The 19,905-nt window shown below is 44.2% G+C and overlaps 1 protein-coding gene and 1 long non-coding RNA gene across 2 annotated transcripts in view; both read left to right on the plus strand.

Annotated features, from left to right (window-relative positions):
- Positions 1-12,667, plus strand: part of LOC144825097 (uncharacterized) — an 81,526-nt gene extending 68,859 nt beyond the window's left edge. Inside the window, exons 3-4 of the long non-coding RNA XR_013609266.1 lie at positions 12,137-12,258; positions 12,567-12,667. This is a non-coding gene — a long non-coding RNA (uncharacterized LOC144825097). The remainder of the gene's footprint in view (positions 1-12,136; positions 12,259-12,566) is intronic.
- A 6,564-nt stretch (positions 12,668-19,231) lies between these two features.
- Positions 19,232-19,905, plus strand: part of LOC144824295 (speckle-type POZ protein-like A) — a 60,903-nt gene continuing 60,229 nt past the window's right edge. Inside the window, exon 1 of the mRNA XM_078683419.1 lies at positions 19,232-19,259. Within this exon, the coding sequence (XP_078539545.1) occupies positions 19,232-19,259 (28 nt within the window). The remainder of the gene's footprint in view (positions 19,260-19,905) is intronic.

Here is a 19,905-nt window from a genome sequence, read left to right on the forward strand (position 1 = left end):
GTCTGACACTTATTCACTGGCACATACTTGTGACAGTGTGAGGCACATGAACTGTTTAAAAAAAAAAAAATCTTAATCTGTTTGTTGCGTTTTTAATGCAATCAAACAGTACAATACAACCTCCACAGAGAGTGACCAGTAATTCATAGAATCGGCTTCCGTTCTCACATACCAGAAAAGGTTGTTATTTTCAGTATCACACATTAAAGTCAAAGCATCCTCAACTGCCACCATGTTGGTTTGTCAATACACCCCATATTGTTGATGTTTAGTTGCACACCCCTTCCACTTATAAACTACCTGATTTGCTCAGGCGCAATAGTCCATGCCTTCTACACGCGAAGGGTAGTCCAATCGCCACTTGTGAGCGATGTCTATTAGCCACCAAGAACCCCATCCCTGCCAAAATCCACTGTCGTAAATCGGCCCACCCCTCCATCTGGCTCAGCAGTACCACCATGGGTTCTATCTTCATAGGGGTACCTGTCACCACTGCCAGGGCGTGGTGAACAGATTGCCTATCATCGTGAATGAGGCTACTGCCTCAGATCAAATGGTAGAAAGTACACTCCGCCTCCCCACACTTTGTACAGGCAGGACTGCTGGCACGGCTCATCCGCCATAGGACTCTAGTCGGCCCTGTGGCAGTAGCTGCATTGAATGAGTCTTAGGTTGGACTGAATGGCCTGTGTTTGTGCTGCCATTTTGGCCTCTCTCCAATTGTAGTCGTCCTCACCTGCTCACCAGCAAGCTCTAAGGGCCTCATTAGGATCTGGGGCGTTGGTAATCAAGGAACTGTAAATTCTGTAAATGCCTGTACGGCCCAGTGGTTCCTTTAGTAGCTTTGCCTCGCTGCAACTTACCATCTACGCAGCGCGGCCGCCGAGCGGAGTGCAGCCTCAGAACTTCAATTCCCAGCAGCCCATGCGCCACATGCGCTCTCAAACCGCGCCAGGAGGCGCATAAAAGCAGCGTAAGCCCCTGCACGAGCGGGGAACTAATCTTCTTTGATACTGACCCTTTTTGGATTCCTTTGCCGCTCCTGATCTCTGTGACCGAGTGGGGTGGCTGCAGTTGTGGTGCTCCCTGCCTCCCTGCCTCCCACTGCCTCGCTGCAACTTACCATCTACGCAGAGCGGCCGCCGAGCGGAGTGAAGCCCCAGAACTTCAATTCCCAGCAGCCCATGCGCCATGCGTGCTCTCAAACCGCGCCAGGAGGTGCATAAAAGCAGCGTAAGCCCCGCCTCGCGGGACGCCGGGCGAAGCCCGGGCAAAGGGCTGGCCCTCTGTAGCCCTCAGGAGCCGAGGTAGGCCGGGCTGGGCCTACCCTTTGATATTTGTGTTGTTCTGCTTGCAAGCCCAAAGCAGAGTGCCATACTAGTTGTAAGCTCTAGCATAGTGGGCCTGGGTTCCTCTTTCTTACAGTTGTTTATGTTCTCTATGTGCCCTACATTGCTTTAGGCTATAATTGTATTACATTATGAGTTCAAGTACTACAAAAGGTGCATTGCCCTTGGCTATTGGTGGTAACAAGGGGACATTGGACGATTTTGTGTTCAGGGTAGTCCCAGATACTGAGAGAGAAAATGCACTTGCAGAGCGACGCGCAGAGCGGCGCCGCTCTGTCGAATTACTTAAAATCATACGCCCCTCTTCTGCTCCTACGCAGTTAGATACAATTTTGCACAGTAGTTGCCCCGAAGTGACGGAGGTTTCTGATACAATATTTGGTAGTAGCCCAATTCCACTCCTTTTGCAAGATGTAACTTTGACTCCGGATCTTGCTTCATCTTCTGCCTGTGAACTATTACCGATAGCGGAGGTCATACCTGACACACCCTTACCGGCAGCAAAGGCTGTGCGTAAAAAGTCCACTACTACTAAGCAACCTTTAATACATGGCCCACACACAAGAAAAAGAAGGAGAAGGGGAACTGACCCACAGAGGGAAAAGGTCTGTCACACTGATTTTGGCAAATCTGCTAAAATTATTCCACCTAAGTCAACTACCACATTGGCTATAGGTGCCCCAGCGCAACAGTTGAGACGGGACCCTCCCGTTGTGGATCTGATGGGGACTATGGAACAGTTAATCAAAAGCTCAACCATGTTGCTGATTGAGAGACTAACCAGAATAGAAGATCGCCTTAAGTCACTAGAGGAAGCAGTTGCGGGTAATGTAGGGATCCTGAAGCATAATGTGATGCCAGCAATGGCTCCCCCATCTGTGGTTCGGGTTCCAAACATTATCGCTCAAAATAATCCGCAGGCTATTGAGCTGGGAAACCCTAAACCGCCACAGCAAGTTATTCATAAACCTAGGCGCCAAACTGCCCAAACTATCCCTAGAGAGGCACAGGAGGGACCGAGACCTCCTGACAAACCGAATGTCGCAATTAACCAGAGGGAAACAAGTCCAGCCAGGCCCATAAACCCAAGGGGTATCCAAGTTGACCTACCACCTGAGGCGGTTCCGCTGGTGGTGGTCCTCACCGGAATCCCATTATTAGAAGTTGGAAAGAGGGAAAATTATGCCCAGCTAAAAAATAAAACCATGCATTGGTTTACCCAGAATCGTCCCCTTCCTCCCCATCTAAACGGCGAGATATTACATGTCCGCCATCTCTCGTGGCTTGGTAGTAGGCCAAAGGACAATAAGGGAGACATTATTGTTGTAAATTTTAGAGACCATAGAACAGTGAGTTATATTCTAAATTGGTTCCCAGAAAATGGTAATGGCTCTATTATTCCTTACGATCTGACCTATTTTTATCCCAGATCCTCATTGAATACTATCCACAATCCCAGGGCTATAACTCACTTTCAGGACAATTATTCCTTACCCCTCCAAAACCGATATGAGGCCCTCTCAGGCTTAGAGGGGGTGGATTGACTTTATCATTCGTTTGTCTCCCATGTCCCAGATAGCAGAGTGTTGACCGGGCCCGCAAATATTATCGAGATTAGTTCCAAGGACGATTCTCGCGAGTTTCAGTTAAATAATACTGCATCTCAGGATCCTGATGGTATCCTTGCCTCCAACCTTGGGGTCTCGCTTGTGCACCCAAACCCTGGCGACTTCGCCCCTGGCGACCATAACCAGGAGATATTAAGGAGTGTAGATCCAACTAACCCTGGGCTTGGGGAGGGCTTTTCTGCTCAGGGTACCTCTCCCAGAGCGGTATTGGCCGAGGACGAGACATTGAAAATAGTTAGCTGGAATATTGCGGGCTTATCGCGAAATCTGGATTTGCCCGATTGGAACCTCTTCATTAAGGCTTTTGGAATATGCTTATTCCAGGAGACTTGGTGTGTGGAACCTCGATACAAGGTTGGATATACCACCTATTTTTTACCTGCCGTTCTTTCCCCCTCAGGGAGAGGCCGTCCTTCCGGCGGATTTTTGATCTGGATAAGCATTTCATTGGGTTATTCTATAACGAGCAGAGTTACCAGGTCTCCGGATCTACAGAGATTATTAATTAGAGGGCCCTCAGGGGGAAGGTCTCTTGAGATCTTCAATTTTTATGTTAGACCCTCAGCAGGAAGTGAGCCCTCATCGACTCTATTAGCTCTTGAGGGTGAACTGACTCATTTTTAATGATAGCAGGGGATTTTAACTGCACCTTTGAACCTCTGGCGGTGGATGATATTTTGGGCTGCCAAGAGCACGATGGTAGGAGAGGTATTCCACCCCTCTCATTACCACCTATCAGGAGCTGGACTCGAAGAGCTATCCATTTGAATGCCTTGACGCTGGAATACGGTCTCAGGGCGGTCAATGGATGGTCAAAGTCAGATATTGGTGGGGCAGATACTTTTAATAGAGTTGGTCATTCTTCTCGAATTGACTATATTCTGTTGAATTTTAGTTTCTGGGTATTTTTGTTGGATATGGTTGTTTTGCCCTCAATTGACAGCGATCATAACTCACTATCTATGTCGCTGTCTCCAAGTTGGTGGGGAGGGAAAAATCCCCAAGTCCCCCAGGCCTGGAAGTCGTCATCTGAAGTTTGCCCCTCTAACTGTGGGAGACGCATGAAGTGGGAAAAGATTGCCCTGGATGAAGGAAAAGTACTGGAAATACGATCTATCATGACCAGTGCTCTCGCTAGGTTGGATACTGTTGCTGGAAGTCCTTATGAGGTTTCCACCTTATTTAGTAACACTACCAAAATATTGGGGGACCTTTTCGTCGTACCGAATCCAGGACAGAGGGCCAACAGGTTGGGGCGTCCTAAAGCTAATCCAGGCTGGTATTCTGCCTCGTGCCGAAGAGCCAAAAGAGAATTATTTAAGGCAGTTAAATCTAGGGACAGTAGTTTAATCAGCACTGCTAGGAAGACGTATGGGTGCGCTATTCGTATAGCAAAGAAAGAGTGGGAGGACCAATATTGGTGTGACCTTAAGTTAGCGAGTGCTGGGAGAGACTCTAGGAGTTTCTGGGACCTGGTTAGAGCCAGGGATAAATCCATGGACTCCCTTGTAACATGTAATATCCCAGAGGCGTCCTGGTTTAACCATTTCTCTAAAATGTATACCGTGGTCTTGGGTGTGGAGGATGATTGCATAGAGAGTCACCCTCGAGACTTCCTTGGGTTAGATGAGATCTGTTTGTTTACAGGGAAGGAGGTAGAGGTTGCAATTGGATGTCTTATCCCAAATAAAGCTGCGGGGCTGGATGGCCTCCCTGGAGATTTGATGCGCATTTCTAAACTAGAATGGGGGAAGCTTATAGCATCCCTACTTAATGCTAGTTTCTATGACGCACCTCTTCCAAGTTCATGGATGGGCGCTGAGGTCGTCCGATTTATAAGAAAGGGAGTAGGGACGACCCCGCTAATTATCGTCCTATAAGTTTACTTGACTCCACTCAGAAGGTTGCAGGCAAGGTGGTGTTGGGGAGAGTGCTACAGTGGGTGGAGGAGAATGGGATTCTCTCTGATCTCCAGGCAGGCTTTAGGGCTGGCACAGGGACCATTGAACAATCATTTTGCCTATTGTTGTTGTATTGGAAGGTGGTTTTGCTGGACAAAGGCAGTCTGTATCTCGCCTTACGGACTGCCTTTGACCTAGTGCCCCGAAACCACCTATGGAAGGTCCTATCTGATTTGGGTATGCCACAGTATCTACTATCCCTGATAATTAAGCTCCATGGAGATAATTTTGCCCAGGTTCGGTGGGGAAATCAGGGTCAGAGGACCGCTAGAATATCTGTAAATAGAGGGGTCCGTCAGGGTTGTGTTTTAGCTCCCACACTGTTTTCTTTATATGTCAACGGTGTGGTGGAGCATCTGTTAAAATATCCTGCAGATGCTCCATCCCTGGCGGGCAAAAAAATACCTACTCTTCTATTTGCAGATGACACTCTATTGATCTCGAAGACCCCGGCCGGGCTTCAGAGCCTCCTTGATAGGTTCCAATCCTTTTGTGATATGAGGGGGTTAGAAATGAACACTGGGAAGACTAAATACCTGATCCTGAACCCCCCGAAGAAGTTAGGCAGGCCTCCGGTGCTGAACTCAGTATGCTTAGAAAGGGTCAAAGAGTTCGACTATCTAGGAATCCGCCTGACTGACACCATGAGGTGGACCTGCCATCTCCACAAAATGCTGTTAAATCACAAAAGGGTGGTGGGGGCTCTGCTCAAAGAACAGCGCTCCTCTACCTCTAAACCAATAGCCCCGGTACTGGATATCTATAAAGCAAGAGGTGTGAGTGCGGCACTATATGGGGCAGAGCTTTGGGGGGTGCAGAGCGTGGATGAGTTAACCTGTTCAGAAAACAAGTTTTTGAAGGACCTGATGGGTCTTCCTTATAGTACCCCTTCTGTCCCGTTACTCCTTGACATGGGCTGTCGCTCTATCAAGGACCAGGCAAGGCTACGCCCTCTTCTCCTCTGGGGACGCTTATGGAGAGTCCCGGAACTTGCGAGCTATGCGGAGGGGTTAAAAGAGGTGCTAACCTTGCCGGGCTGGCATAGAATAAGATGGTTAAGAGATGTGAAATGGTTACTTGGAGAAGTGGGCCTTGGAAATAGTTGGCAGTCTAGGTCTCCACTCCCCAAGTCCATCCTGAAAACCTCTTATTGGAAGTGGGTAAGAGACTCGAGAACCTTAAATCCTAATACAGGTAGTTTCACTGCCGAATTCCTACTGCATAAGGAGGTGGCATTCCGAGAGCCCTATCTCGACCTTATTACTAAATCTAGAGACAGGGCTCTGTATTTTAAATTTAGAAATGGAGTGCTGCCTGTACATGAACTGACTGCCAGATGGAAGCCTCCAGCACATACTACTCCATTCTGCCCATTTTGTGAGACTATGATCGAGACAGTACCTCATCTTTTCTTCGTATGCCCTGCATATACTCCGCCTTGTATTAGGTGGTTGAAACCCCTCTGTAAAGAATTAGGAACACGTCAGTGTGGCGAGGCCCTACGCATTTTGAGATCAGATACACACCCCTACTTGCCTGTGGCGTGGCAAAGTTTTTAAACTGGGCTTGGTTGATCAGGTCCAGAAGGCTTTCTTGCATGGTTTAATTGAGATTTTAGGTCTATTTTATGTAATTTATTGCTGCCTTTCGTACTTTGTATTCCGTTTCTTGTACAATTGTTATCTCTATGAAATAATTAAGGCTTTTAATGTATTTTAAAAATGTACTGTGATGTGATGCTTTTAAAGATATATTTATATCGAAATAAAGCCTACTTTGACTGACTGAATTAATGTCTCTCTATCCTCCTCCTCAGATAACACATTTTCTGGTGCATTAATCATATGTATTCTACACCCTTTTCTACCTGTTGTGGGCCCTGTAACTTGTATACAGACTATGGGCTAAATGATTTCCCCAGAAATCATGTCTTGGTCTCCCATTTTGCACGCAGAGTTGCTGGAAATGCCCTTTGATTGCAACACCAGGTTATATGCAAGTGGGCAGGTATCTCATGAGGATAACTAGAGGAACCTGTGACTGCCTCCCCACTACATTGCCATAAGTGTAATCAAGACCAGAGTTAGGGACTGTATAATCTTTACTTGGCCCGGCTACCTTTCTCTTCACTCCCCAAGATTAAGCTGCTGTTGTAGTAAATTGCCATTAGGTCTGGATACTCCTGTAGTACGTTCCCCACCAGGCTTCCTTGAGCCAGTGGCTTCTTTACTTTTTTGAAATAAGAGCATGATATCAATTTTGTCAGCTAACTTATCAATTAATAATCGCATTGGGGAAATCTTATTGGCAAGTCTCTTAACCAAGTCTTTAAGGGGGCCCCTACCCCTTCTCTTCCTTGATGTCCTTGATGTCCTGTCTGCTGGTCAGGGAAGCGGGCCCCACCCCATTCAGGAATTGCCGACTGCAGCTGCGCCTCCTGGCTCGTTTTGCTATGGGCCACAGAGTCCCCAGGGGGCAGTCCCCCATCACTTATCCTCTTTGATGTTGGGTGGTGTTTATACAAGATTTTAGAAGTGAGATGTTACATTAGGCGGGAGCTGGAGATTTGCGCTGGAGGTGGGCTGGAGATGACCTTGTAGATAGATTGGACCAGAAGCAACCCCATACATTCTGAGCATTTCAATTAGGCGCGGAAAGGATGACTAGGGTTGCTGCATTGATATATTGTGCACTTTGACCAATGCCCGGTGGAGCTACATTGATAGCTACAGAGGAGATGGGCTATGGACTTCCCACTCAGCCATTACCTACCCAGCCGGACATTGGGCAGACATTTTCCTTCGTCTCCCCATTGTATCTCCCTCCTCGTTTTCCCTTTTACCCTTACCCCCTTACCTTTCATCATGCCATTAACCTCATCTTATATGCTATTTAAATGTTTTTAGCAACCAACGTAACCTGTAACTGATGTAACCTAGAGACCTAGCTATCTGACCGATGCCCGATGGAGCTACCTTGAGAGTTAAAGGGGAGACTGGCTGTGGATTCCCTCCTCGGCCGTCACCTACCCAGTCGGTCATTGGGCAGACTATCCCTTAGTCTCTCCTACTGTCTACCTCTCCTTTCCCTTCTCACTCCTCCTCTCCCCCTATCCGCTCTATTTGTCTCCCCTTCTCGCTCTTTAATGTGTCGCATATATTCATCTATACCCCCTTACCCTTCCAAGCTCCATTTATTTAGTCTTCTACTCTCTTGAAAACATTTTTCCAGTAACTGATGTAACGTGTAACTGATGCAATTTTGTAATTTCTGTGGAACCTTATGTAAAGCGCTCTGATACCTCCAGGTCTAGCCAGCGCTATATAACACTCTCAAAATAAATAAAAATAAGTCCTCATATCCGCAGGGTCAGCAAAACTCTGTCAGTTTAGCATCACATCATATCCATTCTGCCAAAGGCTCAACAGTCAAGGCAAAGATTAGTGGGAACAACGGACATTCCTGGCGAGTGCCATGCTCTATAGAAAAGGGGAGAGACAACACTCCGTTAACCCACACTTGTGCTACCGGTCAGCTGTGCAGCACTTTAACAAGAGTCATTAAGCAAGAGCATAGAGTCATCTATTCTAGGATCTAGATGAGGAAAAGACAATGCACCGTATTGAATGCCTTTTTTTACTCCATGGAGACTAGAACCGCCAGGCCAAAAAGTTCCCAGACCTCGGACAGTGCCACATTGAATCATCTCAAGGTATGTCTAGTGCCACTTCCTGGCATAAACCCATTTTGGTCTTCATGTATATGGGTATGTATGACCCTACTCAGGTGGGTGGCATGAATTCTGGCCAGTATTTTGACCTCTGTGTTGAGCAAAGAGATGGGTTGGTAGGAGAAGCAGCCCTCCGTGGGAGGGGGTGTGGTACCTAGTTTGATGATGGTAATGGTGGCCCTCCTGAGATCAAGCCGTAACATTGCCTCAGTCGCCAGTTCTCCGATTAAGGACAGCAGGTGATGTGATAAAAGGGAAGAAAGCTTCTTGTATTAGGGCCGATCGTCTTACCCGTCTTCATGTTTGCTATAGCTGCCTGCACCTCCTCGAGGGCAAATAGCTGATTGAGTTCAGATTGTTCGTCGTCAGAGAGCGAGCGACAGACAAGGTCTCGGGAGATCAGGTAGGTACTGTCTGCTGCCGGAATAGAGCATGCCCGATATAGTTTCTTACAGTACTTGGCAATTTAATTGGCTATTTTAGTGAAACCAGTAATTTCGGGCTCCTTCTTTGAATTAAGCAGTGAACAATTCTACTTCTTTGGGATAGCCTGTGGAGCAGCTTACTCACCTTGTTGCCATATTCCTATATTTTATATTTGGAGAGTGTGCAGGCCATTTTCACATTGTCAAGTAGTTTGTTCCACAGCTTTTGTTGCAACTGGAGCAATAGCCTGCCCTCCGGTCCGGTGCTAAGTATTTCTGTTTTGATCTCCTGTTCTCTGTTCCTTTCTCTACCCTTAATCCTTAATAGCGATTCACCTAAGGATAGGAGGTAATTTCAATCCACCTAACACTACCCACATCCAGACAGTATCCCTCCTGGTGGAGGTTATGATGTCACTTGGAGAAAGGGACACTCAAATGACTGACCCTATGATGACACTATCCACCAAACCACAATAAGCAGAGATTATATACACCGCAGATTGTGAATGTGTGGTTGAGGGTCACCAACGTAATATTCCTGAGACTATGGCATTGAGACCTTTGTGGTTCATTCTCCCCTCCTTTTGATTGATAAATATCACTTGGAAGCTGAATAAACCTCTGCTTCTCCCTCCCTCTCTCCCTCCCTACCTCTGTTTGATTTGAATTACACTGGTAGATGCTCTGCTGGCTCTGACTTTGACCTAATGGCCTGTCTGCCGAAGGGTCAGTAGGTCAAAGTGGCTGTTGTCACATGGAAGTCCCATTAAGGAAAGCGCACAATGTCCTCTAGATGCAGAGGAAAATCTTCCTGGGATTCAAGTCCATTGTTTTTTTTTTCTTTTTGATTTCGTGAAACACATTCTCACTATGAGTTTTTGTTTCTTAAAAACCAAGACCTCTTCAGTGCCTTAAAGAACTCCCCCAGGAGAGATTCTGCTGAATTCACTGAAATGCCTATTTGCCTGATGGTGATTTCTAATTATGGTGGCCAGTCCTCCCATGGGGGAGTGGAAGCCAAAACCTCAGCTGAGATGGCGTGCAAGTGGAATACCTTGCAATATCTATATAACCTGTATTACAGTCCTCTTCTTGTATATGAATAAACATACTGCTTGGGTAACCCTATTTCAGGTTGGCCTCTGCTGTATTCTTTACACTGACTTCGACAGGAATTGCATTTGACATATTGTCCCAGTATGTACATTTCACATTTCTGTGGGCACTATATGCATGCCTCCTCTCCTACCACCCCTTTTTCTCTGTGATCTATGTATCCTATTAAGACCTGGATAGTAAGTTTAGAGGGAAACGTTCCTACATGTGGAATATTACACAGTTGGAAAAGGATTTGAGATCCCCAATTAACCATGAAGATTCTTACTTAAATTTCGTATATGTTTATTACTTTGTGTTGATTCTTCCTCATGGTCAACTGTGCGGTCCGCTAAAAAATCCCAATGCCATGACAGGTGACACCTACTCCTCTGGTGCAATGAGGTGTCCATGGGTGCCGGGTCGCCCACCTGTTGCCTCTGCACCCTTCTTGCTTTGTGGCATATTTGCCTTAGTGAGGAGCTTCATATTATGTCTGCATTCTATTATCTCATCCAAAAATCTTGAAGACTACCCAAAAGATGTTTGGTGAATTTCTGATGATGCAAAACGTTGTCTGCACGTACTGATGCTAAAGCTTAATTTCCCTCTTCTAGCCATCACCAGTTTGGGCTTTAAGGGTTTCTTCCAGGGAGCTTTTGTGTTCCTCCATTTTCTGGATCCCTCATTCCACAATTTTGGGAGGCTCTGCAAAAAAAATGTAAGTTTGTGCAAGTCTCCTTTTTTGCACAGCTTTAAATGGCACAATCCGTGGTAAATCTGAACCGGAGTTTCATAATGTAAAGGATTCATAGAAGTTCATTAATCTTTATAGAAAACTGAAAACTAAATAGCTACTTCCATTAGTGAAAGAATAAGAAGTGACCTGCTGAGTTGAAACCACTTTCTAGATATTACTGTTTGCGCTCATGACCTACGGATTTTATTTCCTTATATATATATATATATATATTTTTCTACATATGTCATTGTGAATGGATCCACTCTTGGCATGTGAACAGTCAGGAGAAGGATGGTATCGCTACATTTCAGGTGATATCTAGTCTTCTTTATTTTCCCAGATATATATACTTTTGTTCAAGCAGTAGCGTTTTTTGGTCCTGAGGAAGCAGCCAGATACTATATAGATCTTATAAGTCTGCAGAAACATGTCGACCTTCTTTTCCAACTGTGGTTATTTGTTTATACCACAACGCACTCATTTCTTTTAGAATTTAGGAAAGAAGCGATTCATAATAAATTTCTTTCTCGCCTCTTTACCTAATTTTATCACCATTTTTCATTATTTCACTGTGCACTTCACTTTATAGCACTTGTTTAGCACTGCTTCAGGTTACCACCATACACCTTAATTTCTCCTCTGAGCATACGCCACTAGTAGGATTAGGCTTCTTGACATCTGCCAATCCACTGTGGGTCTATACATCTGTAGCTCAGAGGGTGATGGATCCCAGATGATGAAGGGCGGATCCGAGTGGTGACTGATGGGAATCCTCTTGGAGTAGCAGGAGACCCTAAGTGTGATTCAGTTTACACACTAATCATTCTTTCTCCTTTTCTTTTCCCTTCCAGTCATTGTTGTAGAGATTTAACTCAGTTAGAACCTTTTTCCTGACCCCTTACTATCTTGTGTTGTGCAGTTTGTGCAAGTCTCCTTTTTTGCACAGCTTTAAATGGCACAATCCGTGGTAAATCTGAACCGGAGTTTCATAATGTAAAGGATTCATAGAAGTTCATTAATCTTTATAGAAAACTGAAAACTAAATAGCTACTTCCATTAGTGAAAGAATAAGAAGTGACCTGCTGAGTTGAAACCCCTTTCTAGATATTACTGTTTGCGCTCATGACCTACGGATTTTATTTCCTTATATATTTCATCCAATGATGTGTTGGATGTTATCATTGTTTTTAATTTTTTCATTAGGTAAAAGTTATGAAGGTGTCAAACGTGTGGACCATAAACAATTTCAGCTTTTGCCGGGACGAAATGGGAGAACCTATCAAAAGTGCATCATTTTCATCTGAATTAAACGATAAAATAAAATGGTAAGGAGTGTGTGGCCTTCTTTCCTGATTGTTTGTTTATTTTGAATTGTATTTTGACAATCTTTCTGTTCCCAAAGTCGAATTACAACTGTGCTATAAAAATTTTAAGTGAAATTGGCTTTACTGAATCTATCATCTAGTAGCAATTATAAATCTATGCTTCCTGGTTTTTAAATTCAAACTTGCTCTGGCCTGATGAAAGGAATGCAGACAATTTTAAGCGTTGACAGTTAAGAAACCTATGATAATTTTGCATTTCTCTTACTGTGCAATGTGGCTACTGTTGTTTTGTATGTTCAATGTTTTAGGTGTCTGAGAATATATCCAAAGGGATGTGGTGATGATGAAAATAAAGACTACCTGTCAGTTTATTTACTCCTGCTGAGCTGTTCAAAACCGGAAGTCAGAGCAAAATTCAAATTTTCACTTATTAATGCTAATGGAGAAGAAAAGAAAGAAATGGGTAGGTTGAATGGAAAATTAAAACTTCGATTTTAATGGATTCATGATAGTTACCTCTAGTAGCAACAAGTGATTGTAGTTGTTAATAGATAGAAACTATACAAGTTGAATATTCATTCATTCATTTATTCAGGGCCATGCTACCTAATACGGCTTCCTTGTGTTGGACGAGGAAAGGAACCGACAAAACATGACATACCGATAGAAAACCTAAAGTAACCTCAAACCAAGTAAAGGATGGAAAGTTATGAACAGCAGACTTATTTAATCTATGGTGTCTGTTCATTCTGTGACCGCACAAATTCTGCTTCATTACAATCCTGTCGAAAATCAAATGTACTTCCTGGTGTCTAAATTTGCTTGCTTGTATTGACCTCTTCACCACTTGAATGGAGCCCTTCCATTATATGACAGCGCAAATGTCTTAAAAAAATTAATGCATCACTGTATGAGAAGTGGTAATACTCCCAATGACACATCGCCTAGCCCCCAGTCACATTTTCCATGTGTGAACTATCCTCTCCCCCCTTACACCGGTTTGTCCCTTGCCCTTTCTTTGATCTTTTTCCATGTCAAAAACTTCCAAGTTACAGTTCAAAATGGTCAACCAACCTAAATGTGACTACAATTTACATGCCCACATCGAACTCTGTGTGGTATGACTGAGAGTTCTGAATCTGGCTCCCTCTGCTATCCCCCTTCCTCCACTCTACATGACCTTACTTTCAAACTGTTCTGATAATGTCAAATCAGCAAGTAAGCAACACCACTGCACTGCATACCAACATTTACAGGTACTCACATCTGGAATCTTGTCCAGTTTTCAAGCTGGGGTAACATCCACACCTAGACTAGTTGGTGATGAGAACTGTGTAGTCTGGTACTGTTATAGGCTGACCAACCAGGCGTTGCTCAAGTATATGGCCAGTGGGTGCTCACTTAATACTAGTGTGTTCAATGTACCTATCCAGGGCCTGATAGAGGACTGTTCTGCACCAACCCCATAAAACTGGCACTGCAGACTCCTAATTGTAAGTAGTACTATAATAGTAGTTTACTGTCGGACTAAATATATAATAATGCATACATTGCTTACTGTCTTTATTGAGTTGTTAAAGTTTGTTGTGTAAAGTATTTATCGTTTAAGAATATATGTCCTGTCTGAATCTACATTGATTACTAAACCCACTTTCTATTGGCTACTTATGACATTGTTGCTTAACCGCATGCGCGCTAGCGGTTTTCCCGCTGCGCGCTGCGTTTTGAAAAAACCCGCGTTACATGACGAGCTCAGCTCGTCATCAGCGTAGGGCAGGTTACGCTCAAACGAGCTGAGCTCGTCATGAGCGCCGAAGGGGTTAAGCTCTTACTCCGCACTGTTTCTAATATATTGTTTATATCTGCAATGGTGCCCTTATATGTTGTATACCACCAACTATCTTCTTTTGACCCTTTTCACCTATCAATCATACACCATCTGCATCTCAAGCCACTGGTCACGCCACCTGAAATCTTCAACATCTGCATCTACGTGTGTATCCTCCCACAAATAACGTTGCAAAAGAAAAGATCCGCTTCAAACATTCCACCTTTAATGCAGTCTGCCAGCTCATGTGTAGCCCATTAGCCATATGCCTGTTCCAAACATATGAAACAGTGTAAAAATACAACCATAAGACAAATCTTTTATTCCTCAACTGCGCACTACCACTAACAATTGAAAAAGCTCCAGAAAGTTTCAGGCACACCACTTCCTCTTCACGCAGGCCCTAAAACCAAAGCTCCCTTCAGTATAAGAATACAACTCCATTGCATTGCAGGAGGCTCACTCACCTCTCCTCAATGAAATGCCAATGAAGGTTACCAGAATGTCGCTCCACAATCTCAAATTCTCATTCATTCCCATGTACAATCTAGTAAAGTGAGACTTGTGCTTCTGTTCCACGGTGGCCTTTGCCATTCTCCTAGAAAATGCCTTGCCCAGTGTGAATATTTCGCTTGCAAAACGCATGTGTTCTGTCAGTGTCTGCGCCTGTCGAAACATCCTATTCTAAGCAAGCAGACATGAATACATTGAAGAGATGAATCTCTGTACCTTATCCTTGGGAGACCTTCATTCATTTCCCACTGTATCCAACTCACTCCATAAGAATGACTGCAATGATGCTGGCCAGTTGCACTTTTCAGAGGGAGACCATGTTGTATTGCTGTGGTCTTTTTAAACATTAACCTACCTCTCACATTCAGTTGATTCCACCATGCTCACAAACAAAAATTCATCTTGATAGTTTGCCAGTCAATCCATTCTCCACAGGGGCTGATGCAAACAGCCCCATACCCCCCTCCTTACATATTTAGTGCTTCAAACAGTTAGCAGATTTTTGATGGCTTACATGTAGGTGCATGGTAGTTTATGGTGTGGCTAGAAAGTGGAATAGAAAATCATTGTCTAAATACTTTGCTCACAACACTGGCTCTTTCTATTGTCGAAACCCTTTCCCTAACCCACAGCGTGCAATTCGAGTAGGTTAATAAAAACAGTAAGCAATTGTCCTTTTTCTCTCCTGCTGTTCATGCTTTTTAGTGTTACTGCCACTGCCTTGATTTACTTTTCTTGCCCTCTGCTGTGCCTAAAGCTGACCAGTTATTAGGGAGTCCCGAAGGCAGACCTGGTCTCATCTAACACACAATGTACATCATTATAATGAGTATTGATTTTATTTCACATGTGTCCTCTATGCACTTGCTGCCTTGGCAGCTTCTCCTAATCCACTCAGGAATCCACATGTTGTGCCTATATCTTCCCTGAACCTACTCCTGGCAGGAGAGTAAACAAAGGTAAATATTGTGGGTTGATAATTCACGTAATTGTTTTAGCACATCACCTTAAATTCCTTTCCAAACTATGGTACTTTCCACCTTACAACAGTTGGTGAATTAGAGCCCTCCACTTCTCCGCCTTTGATTCCTCTCCTAAGGCATCTAAAGCCTCTTCAAATCGATCCTTTCCTAAACCAAATCTCTTAGCACAATCCTTTCACCCTCATTACATGAACCCCCTCCTTTATTTCCCTTCCTCCCATTTCCTAACTTTCTCTCAGAAATTATCAACTTGTCCTATTCTAATATGAGCTTGTTGCTCTTTACTTCTCCTGCATTATCCCTTTTTTAGCCCCCGGTGTTGCCAGATTACTTGGCAAGCCTTCAGCTGCAATCTGTTATTTCTTGACTGCCATCTTAGTCCCCTACACTCCCCCTCCCTTCTGCTTCTCCTCATTTTTCTTTTCTTCTCATTGGCACTTTACTCTCTTTTCTACCCTGCACACTGTAGCGGCTTCTCCGTTAAGGTGAAGGAACGTCACCCCATTGTCTTACAGCAGTAAAATAAAGGAAAAATAAAATAACAACTCGATGTTATCATTTTATTTTTTCCTGCTGCAACAGCTTTGCGGGTGTGGCGGGGCTGCTCTTATGACAAAAAGCAGGGGGAGGGGTGCATACTGTAAGTGCGCATGATTGTTTGGCCGGCCGTCTCGGGCCAGCTAAACAATCAAGGCAAATTATTTTCCTTTCTTTTTTTACATCTCTTTCCTCCCTACCACCCCTGTCTCAACACCCCTGATCCATGCCAGCCACACTGCCTACACACCACCTAAGCCCTACAATTCTCCATTCCTCCTTTACCGAGAAATCATCCACCTCCCCTGCCTCCACTCCCTCTCCCTCTGACGGCTCCTTCGCTGTCTCTGTCTCCTTTTAATACTGGTGTATTTGCCCCTTAGCCCTGGCAAATCCCCTTATCGCTTCTCACACTTTCCTTACTTATGACTTTCCTGCTCTCCAGACCAGCCTCTTATTGACCTAATCTTGACTGACCTTCATTTCCACCAGCTTGCACTGGTTGGCCTTGATCTCAGAATTTGTACCTAATACCACTAATGTCAATTCTATCAACCCCTGAAATGTACTCACCCCATTTCCTTTTTGCACCCTGTTTTTCTCCGCACTTGCGGCCCTTACCCCCCCTGGCCCCCTCCCAACTACTTCCACATGATACTCTCACTTCCTTTGCCATATATTTTCATGTCTAACCTTTTGTAGCTGTGCCCTCCTGGTCACTGTATGCTGCCCCCTTCGCCAACATTGTTGTCTCTGTTCCCCCTTAGTCTTTTTCCCTACCAACCAACTTCATCCCACCCACAAGATTGAGCGAGCCCCTATTCCTCTTGGACTTTGTAACCCTCTGTAGCTGGCTCATTAGGAGTGCACCCCTACGTAACAGACTCTCTTCCACAAACTGTTCACTCTCTGGCATCTCCCTGTCTCTGGACAGTCAACCCTTATACACTGGGCGCATCAGTTCAAATGTTACCTGTTCAGAACTCTTTAGATACTCTTTTTCCCCAGGGGATATTACACAGCAAACGTATCCATTGGCAACACCACTTCCCCCTCCCGAACAAGCAGAGAGTTTCCTGCCTCTTTACTCTGCTGATGTGCCCTCCCCAGGGTGTTTCCCTAAGCATGCTTATATCTCTGATCACCCCTGAAACCAAAACACTGCTCCTTCCACCACACATTCTTTGCATGCCAGCGATTGTGTTCCCATTGTTAAAGCTAATGTTAATCTTTTGTGATATCACGCCTAGGACCTCTCCCTTCTGGTTTTACTATGTTCCTGATCCAGACACCCACAGGTATTTCACCGGGGCATAAACGACCTGGTGAGTGGGAAAACTGTTAGGAGTTTGAACACTAGACAACAGGAGCGGGTCATACTCTGTAAACCAAAAATCTTCATTTCTACATTACTCTGCTTCTACATTTCTGAACCCATTACTTACTATTACCGGTAAGTAATCCAAACATTACCTCCTAATCTCATTTCTCGTCCCTTTATGTAGTATTTACAAGAATACCACTGCAGCGCAAATAAGAGAGAAAGAACGTTGGTAGAGTTCATGTAAAACACATTTAATAAAGCAAAATACATAGTTGTACAATTTAATGGAGCTTTATGAAAACATTTTCACGCCAAGATTAGTCGTTACAAATTTCACCTCAGCCTCCAGGGCTAATTTTAATCTGTAATAGTCATCGTATGTTGGCTGACTTGGGTAGGTTGCTGCCAAACAGATCTCAGTAATAGAGACAGCAGCTCTTTCCACCCAAGAAGCTGCCATCCCTCTTGTTGAACAAGCTTGTATGTCTCCAGGAAGCTTGAGACTAGCCCTACAATAAGAGATTGAAATCACCTTGTTGATCCAGCAAATTAGGGTTGAAAGGGAAGACTTCCCTCCCCTCATTGGCTTGAGCAAAGTTAGCAAAAAGGGCCTCGCTCTTACTCTAGTCAGCTGACTTTGAAAGGTTTATTCTGGCTGTTCAGACACCTTGCCCTCAAGAATAGAAGAAGAGGAAAGTACCGGAAGAATTATCTCCTGAGATCTGTGAAACACCAAGATTACCTTAGGCACAAATTGTTGTCCCAATCTTAAAACTCAAATTCTAAGATAAAAGGATTCCATTTCAAAGCTACCAATTCTTCTAGTCTCCTAGCAGTGACAATACCTACCAAAAGCACAACCTTAAGAGTCAATGATTTTAGGGAACCATCTTCTAAAGGCATTTTGTAGAGAATCTAACATTAAAAGCAGGCCCCATACAGGAAACAAGTTCCTTATTTTATCCTTCAGCAGACCAATACTCTTAAAGTCTTGAACTCCAATCTTCATTCACAACCAGAGAATCCCAAGGAGACCAGAAGGCCCTAATACCTGCCCATTGCACTTTCAGAGTGGCAGCCAACTAACCCTTATCGAAACACAATTGCTAAAGTTGCTGTGTTATTTCTGTGGAACGAAGAGGTGGAGTAAAACATTTGTCCTTTCACCATTTTGAAAAGGAAGTCCAGTGATGGACATGTGCTTCACAAGTGGAATTCCTTCTAGATACCTGGATAGACTCCACCAAAGAAACAGAATCTTAACCTTTCAACCTCTAACTCACTAATCTTAATGTCTTAAAAACTACAAGAAGCAAATTAGGTGTAGTGAGAATTGGAGTGACATTGGGAGGAAGAAACCATATCTCGCCAACCAGCATTTCCCCGAGTAGCAGCAACCAATGTCTCTGAGGCTAAAGAAGACGTATCAGTATTACATCTTCCCTCTTCCTTTACATTTTTGCTATTAGCTAAGGGATTAGTGGAATCTGATGAAATAAGTTCAATAGTGCCATTGGCAAGTCAACAAACTGGTCCTCCCTGCTAGATGATCTTTGAACAAAAGAGGGGAAGAAGAGCATTGTATTGTTCAGAAGAGAGGTCTATCACTAGTGTGCTGAAGCTCAGATTTCCTGAAGCATCCTTAATTCCAAGTTCTGAGACAAGTGAAACACTCTGCTAAGAGAGACAGCCAAAATGTTGCTTTTGCCCTGTACATGTATTGCTTTGAAAGACAAAAAGTCTGTACTGCTCAATCCATTATTATCAGAACCCGTTGATTTGGAGAGCATGACCCTTTCCCAAACTTTCTGTTCAGGTAGGACATACCCACTAAATTGTCCATCTTTACTTTAATGTAGGCTCACATAGTCAAACACCTTAAAGGTCTTCCAAACCACCTGTGTTCCCTCCAATTTGAGGAGTGGCCCTTCTTGTGGCTTAACCAAAGTCCCTGAGCAGTCCGTGAGCCCAGTACTGCACCTCAACCTTTCTTGCTGGCATCTCTTGTCAGTACCACAGTAGTTCGAGGAGGGAGTGACACTCTCCTCCCCAGGTTGCCAAGCACCAGCCATAGGGAAATTGAAATTTTAGTCAGAACCAGAAGACCCAAATGTCATCAAACCCAAACACAAACAAACACGCCTCATGAAAGAACATTTAAAAAATCAATTCTCAAAAGAAAGTCAAATATTTGAAAAAAACTCTTAAAACTGAAGGCTAATACACCTACCATAGCTCCCTGAACTTAAACGAGTTCCTTGCTGAAGCCTGGTCCTCACAAGAAGATCTGAAAGTCTCTGTACTAGTTTGAGCCTCTTTCCAGAGAAACACAAATGGAATTCACATCTGTTCAGAACCAAGCTCCTATGTAGGGGGAGGCTTTGAGAGGGCTCAGAACTTGACATTTTGAGATTAGAAATGTCTACTACTGACTTTATGACCCTAAGTAGTCTCTCTGGAGA

The sequence above is a fragment of the Lissotriton helveticus genome, chromosome 3_1, assembly GCF_964261635.1.
Source record: "Lissotriton helveticus chromosome 3_1, aLisHel1.1, whole genome shotgun sequence".
NCBI classification, from domain to species: Eukaryota; Metazoa; Chordata; class Amphibia; order Caudata; family Salamandridae; genus Lissotriton; species Lissotriton helveticus.